This window comes from Amia ocellicauda, chromosome 19 (assembly GCF_036373705.1).
Source record: "Amia ocellicauda isolate fAmiCal2 chromosome 19, fAmiCal2.hap1, whole genome shotgun sequence".
Taxonomy (NCBI): Eukaryota; Metazoa; Chordata; class Actinopteri; order Amiiformes; family Amiidae; genus Amia; species Amia ocellicauda.
In genome coordinates, this window is record NC_089868.1 from 8176770 (window position 1) to 8197415 (window position 20646).

Below are 20646 nucleotides of genomic sequence, written 5' to 3' on the forward strand. Positions count from 1 at the left end.
TCTATCTATTCATCTGTGTATATATATGTCATGGCTTTTAAATCAGGAAAGATAAAACATGTATAACCACTGCATAGGCTGCTTAACATTTGAAGTTACATTTATGGGAATATTTGCTGCCAGGCTGGTCAATGGGACTGTGGCCCTTGAGAGAGAGAGGGCCTCACAATGAACACTGTGTACAGACTGCAGTCCTTTCTCTTTCTGGCACCCTTGATAAAGATGAGCAAACAAAGGCTGTATGACATAAAAAAAAGCTATATTGTAATGTTCCAACATGTGTACTCTTTTAAGGCAATCAACCAAAATAACAAATCAATTATCGGCACCCTTGCTTTCGGTACTTACAAGAATAAAGGCTGTGAGCCTTTTTCTAAAAAGATTCATGAGATTGGAGCACACATTGGAAGGCACCTTAGACCATTCCATTATTAGACCCAGTGACTGAGAACAATTGGTCAATGAACTCTTTCTTTGTAGATTTTGATGTGTGCTTGGGGTCATTATCTTGCTGGAAGATCCACTTGTGGCCATGTTTCAGCCTCCTGGCAAAGGCAACCAAGTTCTGGGCTAAAATATCCTGGTACTTTGTAGAGATCATGATGTGGTTAACCATAACAAGGTCCCCAGGACCAGTGGAGGCAAAACATAACATTAAAGATCTACCACTATATGTTGTAGTAGGTATATTAGGTTCTTATGAGGTATATGAGTGGAATGTCATTTAAAACTGATTACATTGCGTATGTGGGTATTATTATATGGTGGTATTTTAAATATTGATTTACATTTTGTCATATTGTGCTTTGGTCCATATAAAAACATAATAATAATTATGCATTGTGTGTTAGAAAGTAATAGGAGAAGAAGAATAGGAGGCAGGGCAGGCAGAATGCAATGTTACTTGAAATATAATTATTTTTAAAGAAAATATACAAATATACTGTACAATTAGGGCATCTATCGTTTCATATCATGCTCTATCGTTTATATCGTTATATATATTAAGTGTCGCAAATCCCACTCTTTACAGCAATATTTATCATTAGGACGGTTTGTGTTTTTCCCGGTTCTTCCACACGTGCCGGATGCACTCAAGAAATATGCATCAGAAACACAGACAGACATGGAAGAGAGTGAACTCGACAACAAAATAATAAGAATAACCAAAATAACCAAAAGAAACTTTAATGCACAAGCGCACATGTTCCGCCCCGTTCTCGTCGACGGGCTAAACTCGATATGGAAGCACCACCGACTATACGCGATCGCACCCTCCACCCCCACTAATTTAGACGGTTTGTTTGCATTTAAATTGGAAAGCAATGCTAACAGATGCAGAACGTTGGTGAAGTGGTACAACAGTTTTTATTATTATTTTTATTATTATTATTATTATTATTATTATTATTATTATTATTATTATTATTATTATTATTATTATAACTGTTTTGTATTAACACGTGCTGTACCGGTAAGCAGAATCGAAACGGCACAGTCAGAGAAGAAATGTCTCTGTCTAGCAGATGTTAAATGCGCCACTATATACCCGGCTGTGGTAAATCTACCTCAATCTGTACCATTTTACAGCGCATGTTTTACGTGATTACTATTACTTGTGTTATTGTTGTTATATGACAGTAAATCATAATGTGTGTATATATATCCGATAACAACATAACACACGTAATAGTAATCACACAACAATGTGTTGCATTCTGTATATATTTACCATGACAGCCTGCATGTAGTATTTGTTAGTTTTGCATATTTAATGATTAACTAAATACTTGTAGTTTGAATGTCTTTGGTCTTATTTTGTAGCTTGATTGGATAAAAACAATAAATATCGAGATATATATCGTGTATCCCCACACTTCTAAAAATAGAGATATTATTTTTAAGTAATTTCGCCCAGCCCTATGTACAATATTGTAGTTATACAGCAGATTGCAATCACAATGTTAGAATAATCTCTATGGTACTGTGTACGTTATATTTTACTATAACAAATGCAGAATGCAGTCTGCAGGCAGTGTAGATCAAAGCTCCTATTATATGCTGACAAATAAAAAGTAAAAAAATCTAAAAGAAACAAATCATAACTCATTGAAGTCATTGGTAATTCCCATGCATGTATGTTATGCTGTATGAATGGTAAGATGTTGTGATAAGGTATCTTTATTTAGAAGTGATTTTTCTTTGAACAAGACACTGACTGTCAAACTGGAAAAAAAAAAAAACTAGCAATTGTATACTGATCATTCAGCTGATGAGAATGACTAACTGTAATTAGACATTCCCAGAGACCCTTGGCTACCAAGAACAGAATTGCAACTTTTAAAAATCAATCTGTGGACAAAATAAGTGGTGGCGGTGGGGGGTATTTGAGGATGGACATTGTTGCTGTAATTCCAATGCTTTTAGTGATTGGACTTTTCTTGACAACAGGCTTACCTTTGACAGATACATTTCAAACATTACATTTCAATTTAAATATAGCTATGTTCGGCAAAAATAAATTTCTTAAAGGTCAAATGGTTACCTAGTGGAAAAAAAGATTACAATACTTATACCTCTTGTCAATTTTCCAAATTAGTGCATTTCAGTCATTTCAATTTGAAGACTGCTAATTTAAAAATGTATTTTCTTGAGGACTACAATCTAGAATGACAGGTGTTAACATTTTTTTCCCTCTGCTTGGTACTGAACAGAAGTGCCACTAAAAGATGCCTGATGCCTTGCAGAAGGGATGCACTTAATTGCAATTCTGAAGACATATATTGCAATTGTGTGTCAATCTTTCAAAGTGACCTCAAGCACAATATTTTTAAAAAGTGATGCAGTATATAAATAACAAAATGTAAAACAAGACATGCAGATATTAATATATAATGCTATTAAAAATAAATATGTAAATATGTAGACATTTGACTTTTAAGAGCAACAAATCAGCTGCAGATTCAGCCTTTAGAACAAGTGACATTGTTTTCATAATTTACAACTGGACTGGAATAAAAGAGAAATACATTTATTGGGCAATGACAGATTTATGAATTTAGGCTTTTAAACCTAACACGATACTTGCTCTTAGTACATACTTCTCTCCTTAGAGAACATTTATTATTATTTTGAATTATTAATTTCATATCAAATGAATGACTGAAGGTACACCATGTATCAGAATAACTGCCTATGCTGAATATTGGCTTCTGAAAAAGGTGACCCAGAATCATATATTGAAAATCAGTTCAGACTAAAAAATGAATATAAAACAATCACATTTCAGTGCATCATTCTAATAATATTCATAATTATAATAAATTAAACAAAATTGTCCCAATGCAATGTTTGTACTTCTATTACGCAGGGTTGCCAAAATATGTAATTCAATGACAGTCCTTAATCTAATGCTACTGATACTACAATCAATATACATATTTGACCTGTGTCTGCGTAACCATAATAAAACATGCCATGTTATTGAAGCAGAAAAGGAATATGTCTCTTGTTCCTGTCTACCTTAAACAAGCATGCTGCACATCAACTTCAAGGAAACAAATTTCCCCCTATTCTAAGGTATTATCCTGATGATGGTTATGGCTGGTCATTGTTTTAAACTGTGTTGCTTCATGTCTGAATATAAATTTACCACACAAAAAAATATCAATCAGAAAAACAAAGACCCAAAGCAGGTACTGCTAAAATAATACTGCAAAACTCTGAAACTGTAATACAGGTGTGCAACATTAAAACACAGAGAATTGGAAATGACTAATTGACACCTAAAACAAGCTAAATTAAATACTATTTATAATAGAATTACGAATGTAATAATGACTAATTATTTTAATGACTAATTATATTAATCTGATGAACAGTGCAAATGTATTAAAATCAATGTGAAATTCACAGAATTTGGTGTACTTTATAATACATATATTTGTTTCTAGGCTGCCCAAACAACTTAGTCATTCAGAAAACACATAGTTTTGAATAATTTCCTGTACTTTGAAGCTCCTGGTCCTGGCAGTATGTTTGTGTTTTGAGTGTGGCCATGTCCATGTCTTAAAATAAGAGACCATTGGGGATTCAAAGATAAAGTCAAAGTGATCCAGGAGTGATCTAAAGTGTGTGTTAAATACACTTGTACCAGCAGGTGGAGCTGCTATTCCTTTTTCCAATGTATTAGAAGTCAAACTGCTATAGCTAAGAAGTGAGTATTGCAGTGGCGGCTGCTGTATACATAAAGCTTTCATGTGACAGCAGATGTGCACGTCTTTAATGAAATTCACAGCATGTCACAGCTTTTACAATAGTGCCTTTGATCTGTTTAAATGTTATGCAAATTTGTAGAAAAGTAGCAGGAATGCTGATAACATAACTGAGAGGTCTTGTCATCCTGAGATCCTTCATACACACATGCCCGCGCCCGCTATGGAAGATCATACCAGAGGCTATACCTCCATTTTAATTGAGGAAATATGAAAAATTCCCAAAGGGCTTGCATAATACAATGCAGTAAATTGTATGTTGATTAAGAAAAAAGTTACACTGCCCAAGAGGTCATGCATCTCTAAGCCGTTAATTTATGTTGCTTTACTATAAATTCTAAAAATTGACATCATGAAGAAGTAACGAAAGGCTTGTACCATATAAATGTGGAAAAATATTCCAAGAGCACTTAACCTGTTTGAGAGATATTACGTTTATACTTTGTTGGTAAAGTTTGTGGGAGTCAGTTTCAGTATCACCTCTCCTTATCGCATTCCTTAACATCCTATATGTAAAAGCATATCTGTGTTTTTAATGCTTGAAAGTATAATTAGGAAATCCCCAAAGTTGCATGCACCCCGAAATGAAAATCTTTTGCAGCTTTAACAACTCTGCATTATTATTAGTTGATTTCAGTCGAGAAGCACCATATTATGGTGTTGGTGTGCTATTCATGGGTAATTGTGGGTAGAGTATTATTTAACAGTCTAGAGACCACACTGATGACAATAAGTTCAATTCATGCCAAATTCCACTTAAAGTAAGCCAGACCCTGAAAATGGGCAGGTAACACTGAGTAACCGTGACACTCACTCTGTGTCCGTGTCTGTCAGAATCGGTTCAGAGCTGCTGTTCCTCATAGAGATCAATTTGCCACCATTTTCATACTGCCAGTCCGAGTCCACGTCACTCTCCTGGGTCTCAAAAATAAGGCCTGGTTGACCTGTTACAGACATAAAACAGATTAAACGTTAAACCAATTAACAGTCTGGAGAAATAAACAAATAAAAACACAAATAAAGCTTTGGGAAAAAAACCTAAAACAAATTAAAAAAAAAAAAAGAGAATTGTACAAAAACTATAGAGATAAGCCTGCATTTATTTTTATTCCTCCTGTTTGCGCAAACATGGCAAGTAGACAGTGTCCACTCACAACTTATCACTGTGATATTTAATATCTGGTTGATGTTTATTTGGTCATGGAAGGACTTTTTTTGAACAGCTGTGGGTGGCGTCAGACAGACAGCAGTCTGAACAACACAGCCCTACTCAGATGTTAGCTAAATGTAAGTGAACGCGTGAGTTTCGACCTCTGACTCAATTTAAAATGTATTTTCTGCTGTAAACCAAGCTAATGTAATTAGTCACGTAACTTGAACAGTTTTAGCAAAACAGTGATGTGGAACACTACATTCCGGTTGATTTGTGTCAAGCTGTCATGTGCCAAGACTGGAAATATTGGTATTCATTTGTTTTCCTACTTTGTTACATATGTAAGAGTGCTTCTAAATATGGGTCTTTGGCTGTCATCACTAAACTACATTCGAGTTAGTGCATGTCTTTGTTTGGTCCTATCCTATAGCTGATTGATCTTTGTGTTGTTCGAGTTGATTGGCTGCTGTCCAGGTGATCTGGCATTGCTTATTTTGTGACTTACTCCGATAAAGGCTGCTCAGTCTCGCTGTGGGTTCTGGCATTGTTTGGGGTACATATATGTCGTCTTCTCCTTTGTTCTGGCAAAGAGCGAGAGATTTCATCAGTGTGATTCATCTGATGATAAATGGCATTTCATGGCATGGCTTATGTCAATCCCTACAGATATGGCTGGTAACATTTACAGTAGAAACACATAATACAGATTATATAAATTATAAAGATATTAAAAAAGGGGGTATATGTACATAGCATCCACTAAAGTGATGGTCCCTATTCATAATTACATTTTGGTAGCAATATATTAACAAATTACCTAAAAAAAAGCCTATACAAAGGCTTGCTTTAACCCATGTAACCCAGTGTACCATCATATCCTATTGTAAAATCACAGTAAAGTGTAGGAAAGCAAAGACAGTTTACCATGCAAAGTTAATGTGGTAAACTCTAATAAGGGGAGGAACTGTGAATGAAATCAAGTGGCCACAAGAAATGCTCAACAGGCAGCAGTAGTCCAGTCTTCATTAAAAGCAAATCCACATCTTTTTGCACAGCTTTTAAAAAATATACAATTCATTGACAAATCTCATACCTCACCTTTTCATAGTCACTAAATTGAAAAGGGGTTAAATGCACTGGAGAGGGTAATGAATAGCAAGGCCTACAGAAGCATGTCCATTAATCCCCTTGCTTTTACTATTAATTGTTAATTAGCTGCCTTGATCGCTGTAGTTGCATATTATGGAAATGCTAGTGCAGCCAGTAATGATAATCTCTGAAGGGAGACTGTTTTCGGTTGATGTGTAGGCATTTTGTAGGCCAGGTCAGTGCTTTCTGCTACCCCACCCCCCTTCAGCCAATAATTTAAAACCAAAAATATACAAGCCTTTTAATGCATTTCATTTCACAAATATAAAAAATAAAAAATGTGAAGGGTCAAAAAAAGAAAATTGATGGGAGTTCATTTAGTTGGATTCCTCCACTTGGTGGCAGTACTGTTACCAGCTTCAGAAGAGAAATATGTATTTAGAAACATTTCTAACAGCTCTGGTTCAGTTGTGGTTGAGAAAATTCCAAGTCTTAGGTGAAAGAGTTCACATTGGAAGTATCATATATTTACAATATATATTTTCAACGTATTCATACAGTTGTATTATATTTATAATATGCTATACATGTATAAATGATCGAAATAGAGGAGGTGAGGTGGAGGGGTGTGTGTGCTTGATTGGAGAACCTAAAAACAATGGTTTGTAACAAATTGATTTGGGATGAAAAGAATAGAGTAGTAAGATAAGATTATTTTTCTCTTCAGCTTGCTTAATTTGATCAGTCAATGAACAATTCGGGAAGGACCTACAATACCTTTCCTGTGGTGTACAGGGATCTGGACAGAAATGCTATGGACACTTTAACAACCAGCTCTGTCCTCTGCCTCTTATATATATATATATATATATATATATATATATATATATATATATATATATATATATATATATATATATATATATATATATATATATATATATATACATGTATATATACACACACACATACATTATATTGAATTACAAGACTCAAAATGAAATTGTGCAAAGTAGAAAAAGCAAAGACGACACAATGTACATCATCTCACCTCATATAAGTGGCTATAAGGTGGGAGTTGGGCTGACAGATCCAACGGCTCCTTCAGGGAGAGAGTTTGGGGCCCTTCGAAGTTTCTCAGATCCTCCATCTCTGACTCGTCTTCGTCTTCTTCTTCCTCTTCCTCCTCCTCATCCACAGTCATCTCTCTTTCCCGTAGACTCATCCTCAGGTTCTGCAGCTCCAGGAGCTCCCCACCAGCACCGCCTGCAATGCTCTGGGGGAATGTTGTGAAGGAGCCGCCCAGGACCAGCTCTGGGTCATCCACCAGCTCCTCCTCGAAAGGTACCCCATCATCGAAAGCCTGCTAGATACACCAGAAGCCAGACAGACTGTGGTGAAGGCCTCGAAAAGCCACAACACAGTCAAATGTGTTGATATCTGTCATTATAGGAACTAGAGGGTCTCATATTCTAATGGTTATTGCCACCAGCTTTGGCTTGGCATCCCATTGGTTTAGTGCTTGTTGTGGGAAAGAATTCGGCCTCAGAAGGATGACCAAGAAAGTGTTTGATTATGGTCTACTGGGGAGAGCTCTCCTGTGCAGTGACATCTATACTAGACCTGTTGTAACAAAGAACTTTCTATGGGGGGGAAATTCAATCAGCAACTTTGATGTTAACCACATGCTGCAGATATATCTCGAACAACAGGAACTTTCAGGAGGCAGGTCCTCCTTATCAACATGGACGAGGGTAGCAGAGTGAAACAGCACATAGCAAAATAAAACGATATATAGTTGGACAGACATGAAATAATAACAACTTATCACAACCCTCCTCAGCGCCTGTGTAGTTCTGAACACGGTTTATTATAGTAATCAGTAAATTGTCTATTGTCTCAGTTGTACCGGATCTGCAGTTACAATGATTTGGATACAAATTCTTATACATACAATACATACAATGTTCTTATACATGTGCATGACTGTTCAGTAAACTGATTTACAAAACATGTATTGCTTTCTATTACAGTGAGAGTAAATGTACACTGTGTCTCAGCAGTCTCTCCATGTAAACATTGCAGGAATGCCCCATCAGAGTAATCAATAGGTGCGTTTACACTGCCATTTCTGATCCGGATCAAATGCACCGGTAGCATTTGATCCTGCTCGAAAATTGCAGTGTAAACGCTCAGCGATCAGAACAAATGTTCCTCTCAGGGAGGTGGTACAGATCCGGATAAGATGCATCGGTAGCATGTGATCCTGGCAGTGTGGACACTTAATTGGTTCAAGTTCCAAACAAACACCTTTGCATCAGTGGAGCAGATAGGAGAACACTTCCCTACTGCCCGTATTATAAATAAAACATTGTCAAAATTAACACTAAATGGTTTGTTACTTTATGTTAGCAAAAATATATAATTCTATTTTAATTTAAAATATTTTGGCTGTGAAAAGTAACTTATTTTATGTTTGCAAAAAATATATTAATTTAAAATGCTTGGTTTTACTTCTTAGAATAATTCATAACAAGATAAAACAACAGTTTTTGATAAAGCCGTGTTCTAAAGGACTAATTTAATGTATGTATATAATGAAGTTTGGACTTCATTTGGCGGCTGAAAGTTGATCCTGATCAAATGGTAATGTAGACGCAACACCACTGATGCTGACCAAATGTACTGATGCATTTGATCCGGATCAGAAATGGCAGTGTAAAAGCACCTAGTGATGTTTGTGTGACTCTATAGGAGCTTGACACAAGCCGGGTAGGGGCAGTAACAGTACTATAGATTAGAAAAATAGAACCTGATCTGCATACAGAGTCTGGCTTTAACAAGGGGGCAGTACTGAAAGATTGGCAGAGGTGAAATGTATTGCTAAATTACAGTATTTATTGGCAGTTGCAGATTTGGGATTGTAGAAAAATAAAATGACATAAAAATGTACACTTGACTTGAGTGAGGGCACAGTGAGCGTGTATTGTCTTTTTTGTGATTAATATTTTCAGAAAAAAGGCCATTTGGAAATAAATTACATTACAGTATAGGTATAGAAAATAAATTAAAACATATCCTAGAGTTCAAACATTCCAGTTACAGATAACTTTAAAAAGTAGGATTTGGGGATTCATGCAGGGATTCACCTGCAGAAAGGCTGAACTTATAACATTTAATTTCCACCTTATCTCACCTGCCTACAGAGAGATGAGTGACATACAATAAGCTGTGAAAGGAAAGCTCTCCAGAGCCCCTGTACACTTTGATTCTCTCTGCCTCGGGATATGTCTCACCCTTATCTACTTACTTAATACTGCAGATTCTTGGCAGTTAAATTGTTTGACGTGGGGGTCGGGGTGGTGAAGGAGGAAAACCATGTCTTGCTTTACATTAAGAGATGGATGGACCTATGAGGGTTATTTTAGAGGATTACAGATTATTAGGATCATATTTCTTAAGAGTTTAGGACATTGACAGTTTTTTAGGGCTGCACCATGAGAGAAAAAATAGGAAGAGAATATAATCTAATCGTTCCATGGCACTTGTACACATGACCACTGGGGCAGACCAATGGAGCCTTAGGACAGCAGCATCTGTCATGAAGACCTGCCATGGGGGTTTAATGAGTGGAGAGAGGGATGGGGGTGGTATTCTCCAAAAATCTTCACCCTCTATTGTTGTACAAATTGTGTACTATATTTACTCCCCAAAAACCTTTTTGACATTTTTGTCACACTGCAGATTTGACAGAGGTGTGTATACAGCTACTGTATAAGACAGTTTGACTGTTTAAATGGGACCTTGCCCTGCCCTACACTCATGCAAGCTGACGTATTGACTGAGATTACATTAGTGGGGGTTTATAACTTATAAGTTAAAATGCAAGAACAGGGTGTGACCAATGACAAGAAGGTTTACAGGCACTTTACTTATAAAGTTGAAGAAACACATATATAATGCCTTTTTCTTCACAATCCTGGTGGTCTCTCTTCAGAATTAGCTGTATTAAATTGTAAGCTTGATAGGGGTGTCAAAGTCCAGTTTGAACATCTGCAGGACCCTTGCTTTTTAATTAGTGAGATTAAATACTGGCTAAGCTTCACAATTTGAAGGCGTTTTCCATGTCTTTCAATGTCGATTAAAAGTCACAGGAGATTCAAGCTGCAGAAGACGTCGAGACCGAGAAGCATTATATATGTGTCCCCTCAATTAGACAATAGACAGAGAGTGTGGAGAAGCCAGAGAAAATCGAGAACAAAATATTACAAATTGGAATTGCAAGGGGGAAATCTGTAATTCTGTAGGCAAAATCCATGGGAGAAAGGAAGGCAGCTTTAGCTACCAAACAAATCAATTCTCATTTATACTGTATGTCAGCTTTTTCTCCCAGACTGGAAGTGCTATTGTTTTAGCCCCTGCTGTGTAAGGCAGAAGATAGACTAATATTGAATACATGTCAATGGAACGGCCTACTTTATGGAGCTGAGGAGAGTGACTCTACTGTGCTTCTATAGGCTGCACATTGAATCCAATAAAGTGACATTTTGCTGTGGCTGAGGAATTAAGACCATAAATTATAATGGGCCCCAGATTCCCACTTACCACCCACAGGCTGGAGGGTTTTAGAAAAGCGAAACCAGATATCTTTGTTTGTTTTTTCCTACCTTCACAAACATGTAAGCAAGTAAGCAAAGGTATTTAATATTATACCACATGGTTGCAATGACATAGACCCGATTTGAGAGGTACTTAACCATATACAGGATCCTATAGACTATAGGATACACCTTGCACTGCTGGGGAGTGCCTTTAACAGATGTACTACTCAGCAGCCTTCCCATTTCAATGTCATCTGCAGTGCACTTCTCAACCCTGAAGTAATAGCATGAAAATGAGAGGCTGGAGGCCCTTATTCCACTGGTGGACCATTGCACCCTAGGTCAGTCTTCAGACACTTGCTATGATGATAGGAAGCTTGGGTATTTAAAAATCCTAACACTTGAAGAGTAGCCATAACATAATAACACTCACAAACCCTCTCACAGCCGGTTCATGTCCTCTCCGGGTCACCATCAAAGACTTCTGATCTGTGAACATGTTCTCAGTGCCTTACGCATACCAATGAGGCTTTTACTGCCCCGGCAGAAATGCCTGTCCTTACAACACCCTGCCTAGAAACAGACATTGTGAAAAATCATAAATCGCTGAAAATGCAATTCCCTTGCTTTTAATCCTGCCGACTCAGCACCTTTTATCGCCGCAACTCTGAGCAGCTCCAAACCTATTTGCAATGAAAAATGTGCCGAGTCTAAAATCTTAATAGCACAATTAGTCTCGTTTTGGGTAGATTTACTGCCGCACTTGACTCCACAACTGCAATTATCGCATCTTTGCTCAAATTCAAGGATAATGTTTCTAAAAGAAAAAAAGACATGCATCACTGGGAAGTTTAAGCTCCCTATATGAACCAAGCCTCTTCTCTTCTCACTTCTATAATTCTTCCTGTTTCCTTCTAAAACCATTTTATTTTTTCTTCACGCATTAACAATTAAAATGCTATAATTTTAAGTTTCAATTTGAAAGGAATCAGGGGCATATGACAAACTGTTATGACATGACAAGCTTATGGTTTTGTTTTTCTTGGTAACAAACCATTGAGACTAATCTGGCTCTTTCATCAGCAAGATGTGAAAACAGATGATGAAGCACTTATAATTTTCTAGCAATTGTATGCACCTTTTTGTATTACTGACTGGTTTTACATTTAATCAGAAAAGTAGAACAGCAAACCTGAATTGAAAACAACCTGAAAGAAAGTATAAATGCAAGAAATTGAATGTGTTTAGTGCTTTACCACCGACATATTACAGATATTGAGTTAAACATCAAGAGAAATGGTTCTAACTATGCCATTTGTCTGCTAACTTGCTGCCACTCCATGTCAGTTTAACAAAGAAGCATGTTTCTGAAATCAATACACTTTGGCAAATTCTAAATTGCTGTTATTAGACTGCATATGACTAATGCAGCCCATTAACAAAGGATAAATAAGGATACCCAAGGATCACAAGAGCAAATGAACTACTTACTCATTACATAGCCGGGGATATCAGCAAGATTCATTTATATGTTTATTGACTTTGTAAATATTTACTAATAGCAAACACCACTGAGATGAATAAATATTTAAACTTTTTAAATTGGAGTTGCCGGCTATATTTTTGGCATAGCATTCACAACTATACTATCGCCTTTGCTGGGAAGATATTTTGGAATTTTAGGAAGGATCAGAAATAAAGTCTTAAAATGTTTTAACAATCTTCATTTGTTAACCCTATCAAATGAATTACAATGAACAATTCTGCACCATCTGTGTGCTTGGGATTATGCTTGAGGCAGACTTGAAGATGCCTAATAAGTAGAGCCCTGTGTTTTATGCAACCTATTTTCTAAGGCTGCACTTCAGTCCTCCCAAGCGAGGTGGTCATGTGTCTGCTTAATTAAAACCACTTTTTGATTCATGCTCTCAAGATTCCTTTAATCATCTCAATAAGTCTTTCTATTAAAGTACATTGCCGTGTTGATTAACTGGCAGCAGCTGAAGACATTTATTTAAAGGGACATGAATCCCTTTCTTACTAAAATGTCTTATTTAATATTATTTGTGGAAATGTGTAAGTACATTTAATTGTTTTAATTACACATAATTTAACCAAAGACATAAAAACAGCACCAATTTCAGGAACAATTCATATACAAAACTGAATTCCTAACATCAATGCTGTGACAAAGATAACAAAATAATAATGTAAGGTTGTTTGCAAGCAGCACAATTATTGTCACTTATGGTATCATGACAGAAAATACCCTGTGCATTCAATTTTTATTGGTTATCCCTGGCTTTTGTCATAGTTTGACAAGATTATTCTGTAAAACCTTGGTCATCAGAAACACTTCTTTCAGATTCTACAGACTTGGTAACAACTGAGAAATATCTTTTAGCCTTTCGTGTTAAATTGGGAAATCATTATTGAGTTTTAATGCAAACTCTACACATCTGCAAGCAATTTCTGCAGGTCCTTTAACACTACATTATTCGAATAATATTCAGCAACAGAATACCAAGTTCTCCATTGTGTTATGATGGCTCAGGTGGCAAATTTATAGGTGAAGTACAGACTTCTTGTTGGATTGCTTCTGTCAGGTGGTCTTTAAAAACGTAGTTTTCTTGGGCAACGTATATATATTTTTTATGGTTGCAACCAGCTTGTCTGATTTGGGAAAATTATTTATCCAGATATTTCTGGGAAGGTAATTACGTAGGCAGTGCAATTCAGATTTATTGAATTTGGCCATAATCCTCAAAGAAGAATTTGATGTTGTCAAATAATAAATGTGCAGAGTAACTCCATCGGCTCATATTACTTTACTGTACCAATTTTACAATTTTCATCTTGTACAAATCAGTGATTTGGGGTAGATATTCCCTTTTCGGGTAAACTGCTATAGAATTATTATATAGAATTAGTTTGGGATTCACTTTTTTCTTTTTCTGAGGAATATTACCACCGAAAATACCTCTGTCAAAACAAAAACATTGTTGGCGTTCATAACTTCCCCCCCTTTTGTTCCTACTGGAGGAGGTCATTGTAGCTGTCTATCTCAGACTTTCATTTAATGTATTTTTAATTTTTTCCTCTGGTGATCAATGTCAGTCTATTGTTGACTTCCAAGTGTGATCTAAACATGAATTACAAGTCGTGCAAAATAAATTATACTCATCGGTGTGCAGAATACCATATATATAGTTGCCTGGACTAGCTCAATTAAATGCTTTCTGATTGCAATGTTTTTGACTCCATATTTAGGTTTCTCAATATGTATTTAAATGCATAAATGTATTTAATTAACATTGATAGTAATAATCGTAATTATATTTTAATTGTCTAATCAGTCAAAGCACAATTTGTTGATTTATTGAATTGTGAATTCAATTACCATAACTGAGGAGGCTGCAGGGACATCTTGTGTATAGCAGTTGAATTACAATTGGGGAAAAAAAAAGTCCTACATAGTCATAGTCCTACATATAAGTAAAATTAGTATCTACTTTGGTTTCTGACTTCTGTTGATCAGAGCAAGTTTCTAAGCTGTCTCTCCATTACATTTACCTTACAATCAAAAATAAATAATTGTTTAGGACAATATATATATATATATATATATATATATATATATATATTTAAGCTATGATGTGTGTGAAACAATGATAGGATTACAGGACACACAGAGATCATTAATAGGTTAATGTCTGGCATTTGGCAAAGACTGTTTTTTACTCCAGTAGTTTGCGAGAAGAGATTAACTTCAGTCAGTTGTGAGATGTTGCTTTTCTAAACTCCTCTGCAAGTCTGGCGTGGTCTGGAACACGCTTCTCTTGAGTAGCATAAAAAGACCACTTCAAAGTAACCCCCGACTGGCTTTGGTGTGTCAGTGGGAAGTGTCAGGGAATCATTTTGTTGTTTAGCAGTTTTATGGACTTGTGTACGCTTTTACCATCGAGATAAATTATATTCCCAATGGCGTACCTTTCTGAAGCAGGGAGCCGTATGTCTGTGATTTTGTTATTTCCACTCCCAGCCAAGCGGATATGCTGATCTTGGCTAAGGAATCTATTGGCTTCCTTATTTCCATTGGATAGAGACGGATTTTTTTTTTTTTGATCAACTACACTTTATCATGCTTTACCCACGACTGAGCAGACAGCTGACAAGTCTAGACAGGGACTAAGCTGGAGTCCATTGGTAATTCTACTTCACTGGGTGAGAAGGGTGAGAAGGGGAGCCGGCCAATAGTCTACTTCTCTCTTTTACAGATTAGGGGTGAAATAAGGAATGGGGCCCTTAAAGTAAAGCAATACTTAAAAAAGTACCTAAATAATAAATCTGACAGTTTAACCGCCTGTAATGGTAGTGAGACGCTGGGCTTGGGGTTATGAGTAGAGAGTACCTGTGGGGCTGGCAGTACAGTACGATGCTCTCCTGCATTGATCAGAACCTTTTCACCGTGGGCATCTGTGACCTTAAGTTCTGGTTCCTGCGTGTGGGGCTCCTCTGTGACCTCTGGCTACAATTGAAGAACAGCATGCTGATAACAAGCAAAAAAAAAAAAACACCACAAGGACTACACATGCGGCCTGCGGTAAACTGTAGTGTGGGTGTGTTGGTAATTTTGCTGTCTGACCATGGCTTTCTCTGGCTTTCACTCATCCCATGCAGGCTTTCACTACACTAGACATTGAGAATAGTGGGGCTTGCTCCAGTAAATATCTAGAAGGGTAGAATTGTACACCCTTTTTCATGGTAAATTGTAAAATGCAAGGGGAAAAAACTGAATAAAAATGTGACCTTACCCTACAAATACGCTAAAGTAAACTTATTAGGCAAGGCAGTGATGGAGGGGGTTCTAGATTACTCTGCATTCTTACAATACAACAGTTCATGTTATGAAGGGAAATTACTATCATATGGAGAAAGACTGAATATTAATATGCCTTAAACTGAAGTTTTGGACTGAGTTTTTGCCAAGATATAAATTTTTTCATATGTATTGGTAAAGAAATCCAAAATATTTTTCTTCTCCATTAACACCATGTGGAACATTTACTACCTTTGCTTTCACAATTAAGGGAAGAAAAGGGAGAAGAAGGAAGAGGGTGTGTGAGGGGTGCATAATATTCTGCAAAATTCATTCATATGTCTCCAGTTGGTTTTGAATTTAAAAAAGCAGTTTTTGCAGGCCATTAATATTCAATTTCCTCTCATGATGGGCTATTGGGACAGGAAGTCAACTTCCTTAAACTTTATGAAAGCTGTGATTGAGGGACCAACCTGAGGTCAAATTCAAGAGCTGCTTTTCTGTGAAATGAAAGGGTTCTGGAGAGTTTTAATCAGGACGCTACATATTCGACAATGATGAATGGTAGTTGTGTTTTCAGGGCCAGATTAAACTGCAGTACAGAGAGACAAAACTGTCTTAGTGGTTCCTGCTGTGCCACGAACATATATCCACTCCCATTTCAGTAAAGAAGGGATGCTTTGTAACATAATGAATGATGAGTGACATTAAGAGAGTGTTTATGCTGTTAAGATTGTTTAGACACAGATGACATGGTAAGTCTACACTTTTGTAATGGGTCCCAATGAAAATGTTTTTACTTGTTCCAGAGTTGAATAAAAACATTTTGTTTGGAGCACATTACGCAAGTATGCATGCAAACCCTCTTTTCTTTAGACAAGATTCTCAAATAATGGACACCATACACAGTTGCCAAACCTGTGCCATATAACATGATCACTGTTTAAAAGTGGCACGCTCCTGTCTTCTTACAGCAGTCTTCGAGCTCGTGCTGCCCAAAGCAATTATCTAACTGTCTTTATGGTGTTCCCTGTGAGAATGGCACAATTCAGCCAGAATAGTTGGTATTGATCCACTCAATTACATACATTACCCATGTCAAAGACTTCAGTTAGTTATTATTATTTCAAGTGGATGTGCTTACTTAGGGCAACTTACAGTTGTCTCAAAATACACACATCAAGAAACATACTAAAGTGGGAGCCAGAACATACAGCTTCAGTCCTAATAACCGTAAAATGAACTAACAGCAATTACAACAAATAGTGCATGATTCAATTAGAGGGCAGGCAGTTCACAATAGTTACATCAGTGTGAAATGCCACTATCACAACAGGTGCAATTAGAAATAGTTTAGACAGAGCGTTTAACTCTGCGGCACCCAGTGGTGACATGTGTCACTTACAGAGGCCTGGTTAATTTGGATAACATATTTGTGTCACGCCTGTTCAATGTTGGTGACATAAATCTCACACTGTGTTTCTGAGGGGGAATCAAGGCAATTCAATAGCAAGACTAAATAGGAGCAGTAGTGCGGATCTTCAAGGTAGGAAGCAGAAAGGTTATTGTACATCCCTCCAAACAAACAAAAAAAACACACACATCCAATTGCTTTTTGCAGCACCGCAGCCAATCTCAATCCTTTTATAGGACAAGACTGAAAGAGCTGAGGTTGCAGTATTATAAAAACATTTTAAAAAGGTGCTTACCACCAAAGGTTTACAAATGCCCAGGTAGACCTTGCCAGGGGGCACAGATTTAAGCACCTCCACTGCCTCCACCAGGGTGCAGCTGTCCAGGTGGGTGTCATTGACAAACACCAGGCGATCCCCTGGGAGGAGCCCTCCGTTGACTTCAGCAACCCCGCCGGCCACCAGCGAGCGGATCACAATCACTGTGCGTGTCAGGTCCAAAGGATCCTGCAGAGGGCAGCAGAGACCACAGCAAAGCAATCAGTTGCCAGCTAGGAACAGCCAAGTTCAGCTGCAGAAACAGGCTCTTGCATTAGAGACATTGAGACGAGACCGCAAGAGATAGCTTAGAATGTAAGGTACTTCTCTCCTTGATTACCGGTTTGTGCCAGAGAAAGGCCATTTGAAAAGAATGCATCTTTTAGACGTATCTGACACAAAGATTCCACTAATTTCCTTTAGTTTTTCTTTATGGTTATTATGGTTTCAAAATATTTTGGGAGAATTGAAAAGCCCACATCTTCACATTCACCTCTCACTACTTCTCCTGTAAATTAAATATTAAATCCATAAAAACAAAATCGAGTAGAACTTGGCTGCGATATACATTTTGTTAATTAAGACCCTGGGGATATCACTTAAGACTCAGTTTATTTGCTGCTGCTTCCATAAGTTATTAGCCTTTCCTAAACAGGGATCTTGAAATAAATTATCCAGGCATGTCCCATTTGAAAGGTGAGGTAAACATGATAAAATGTAAGTAACCTGATAATTTCCCCTTTGGTGAAAGATATACTTGCCACAGTGGTAAGACTGGAAGAAGTTACATCTTTTGTGGTAAACCATTACCAGACAGAGATCTAGATCTCATAAATTATAGTTTCTGTTCTCTATTGTAAAAACATACTGTTTAGGTACAATCCAACTTTATTAACGGTAAAGATCTACAAACCATTCTCTCTGGTTGCCGACTGACTATCTGCAGTTGACCCAGGAACTGTTGCCTGAAGGGGAAGTATGACTCACTTGGCAATAGAATTATAAGTTACTTTATAATAAAATTAAGCAAACATAAATAAATCGATCACGGCAATTGGCAGGACTAGCAGAACCTAATGTCCCAAGCTGGTGAAAAATGCATATATCCACATTTAAAAAACAGTAAGCCTTCATTAATATAGCAGCTCAACATTAACATTAATTCTTCACACTTTCTATCAGTATTTATACAGAAATAACCCTAAATCACACAAGCGACAATAACAGGTGTCATATCTGTTCAGGACATCTAGGACAACTAGGTTGTAGAATAAATGTATAACGCATATCATGTATATTTCCATATATATTCACATTCTACCTAACTAATTCCTATATAATTGTGTGTTTTGGCTCCATAAGTCTGTTCTTTGGTTTAATATGGCATTTTATAAACTATCCCTTCATGGCCCATTCAGTGCTTCATACACCTTTAAATAAGAACAAAATACCACAAAAGTATACCTCTCCTTTGAAATTTCAGGGGGATTTGGTTTCAGAGGAAGTAATAATAAAAAAAAGGGATATTTGCTCAGATGGTCTTGGGAGCTCAGACATTGGTAAGTTATGGGAAGACAAATTGCTTCATTTCCCTAGTCAAACACTAATGAAAAGAAGGATTATAGAGAAAACATTATAATATAGGATGAATAGGCTAAAAATACGAGCTGGCATGCGTTTGCTAAATATGAAGAAAGATCAACTTTCCGATGGATCCCCCCAGGGTTAATATACACGATTTAATTTAGTTCTTTGAGACACAACTCCAAGATGCAGCATCAAGTAACTGTAAAGGAAGCTAGTTTTGTGTCCAAAATAAATGGATCACTATGTATTCCCGATCTCTTATATCCAAGTTTGGGGTTTATATGTGCTTTGCTAACCTGACTCACCACTGCAGCCTGACACAGACCTTGCCCACTGTAATGGAGACCCCTGCTGGACAGAGGGCAAAACAGCGTGTGACTCATTGAATAATCTGCCTCTCACTACAGAGCAGCCTGATTGCCAGCCTGATGCAGTGGAGTCCCAGTGCAACTCAGTGAAAATGGACAACATTGTTTCTTAATGGGTTCACTGCGTGAGGACCCTACAGTCCTTACGTAAAACAGTGTTACCTATAGAAGTATAATAATGTTTATTAAGCTTATTAAGCACACTAAAGGCATTCCTTTTAAAATTGAAATGCAATTACCTATGTATAGAATATGAATCATTCTCCTATATGGACCTGAAACATTCCTGTACTTCATCATTATGCAGCTGATTGATTGTGAGTTGTTATACACTGCCAAAGTCTAATGAACTTTCTTATTTTGTACCATAAACTCAACAGATTAATCTGTCGACCTGGGCCCACTCAAAACATGAGGTGTATTCACAGTTAAATGTGAATGTTTTTAACCGATCAGATATGTATGTCCCAAATGACAGGGGAACAAGGGGATTCACACAACACACTCACATTGACAAGTGATTTGACCCCATCACAGATACGCCCACCAAAATAATTTACATTCATATTAAATGTACACAGAGGAGAAAAAGGGCACATAGCCAGAAACAACCATTAATACAACTCCTTAAAAGAACGTTTACACATCTACCTCTTCAAAATGTACATCCCACCTGAAAGTGATCCCAAAAGCAGTAACAGAAATAATAAAACAAATCACAGCTCGTACCATACAAACAAAAGGTAATTGCAGAATAGTATAAAACAGAAATGGATACAAACAGGGTTCTTATGCATATCTTGGAGAGCTGAAACATAAACCAAACCCAGCTCCTCAAGAGCTACAGGGACTTTTGGTTTCATTCTATTTGAGCTCTTAATTAGGCAACTGAACTAATTATTCCCTTAATTGGACGTACTTAACGCTCTTATACTGATCCAAAGCAGGTAATGATTTAAAGGGAACTATAAACCCTGCTGGACTACAGCCCTCCAGAACGGGAGAAGAGAAGTGCAGTTTTAATT

The 20646-nt window shown here is 37.0% G+C and overlaps 1 protein-coding gene across 6 annotated transcripts in view; it reads right to left on the minus strand.

The window, feature by feature from the left end:
- The window catches only part of patj (PATJ crumbs cell polarity complex component), a 280589-nt gene that overhangs the window by 171037 nt on the left and 88906 nt on the right, over positions 1–20646 (minus strand). For 3 of the 6 annotated variants that reach the window (XM_066691662.1, XM_066691665.1, XM_066691660.1), the window contains exons 19-23: positions 17646–17855; positions 15529–15645; positions 7568–7882; positions 5933–6008; positions 5089–5218 (exon numbers count right to left, since the gene is read on the minus strand). In XM_066691662.1, coding sequence (XP_066547759.1) covers positions 5089–5218; positions 5933–6008; positions 7568–7882; positions 15529–15645; positions 17646–17855 — 848 coding nt within the window. The remainder of the gene's footprint in view (positions 1–5088; positions 5219–5932; positions 6009–7567; positions 7883–15528; positions 15646–17645; positions 17856–20646) is intronic. The other 3 variants (XM_066691661.1, XM_066691664.1, XM_066691663.1) reach the window with 3 other exon arrangements.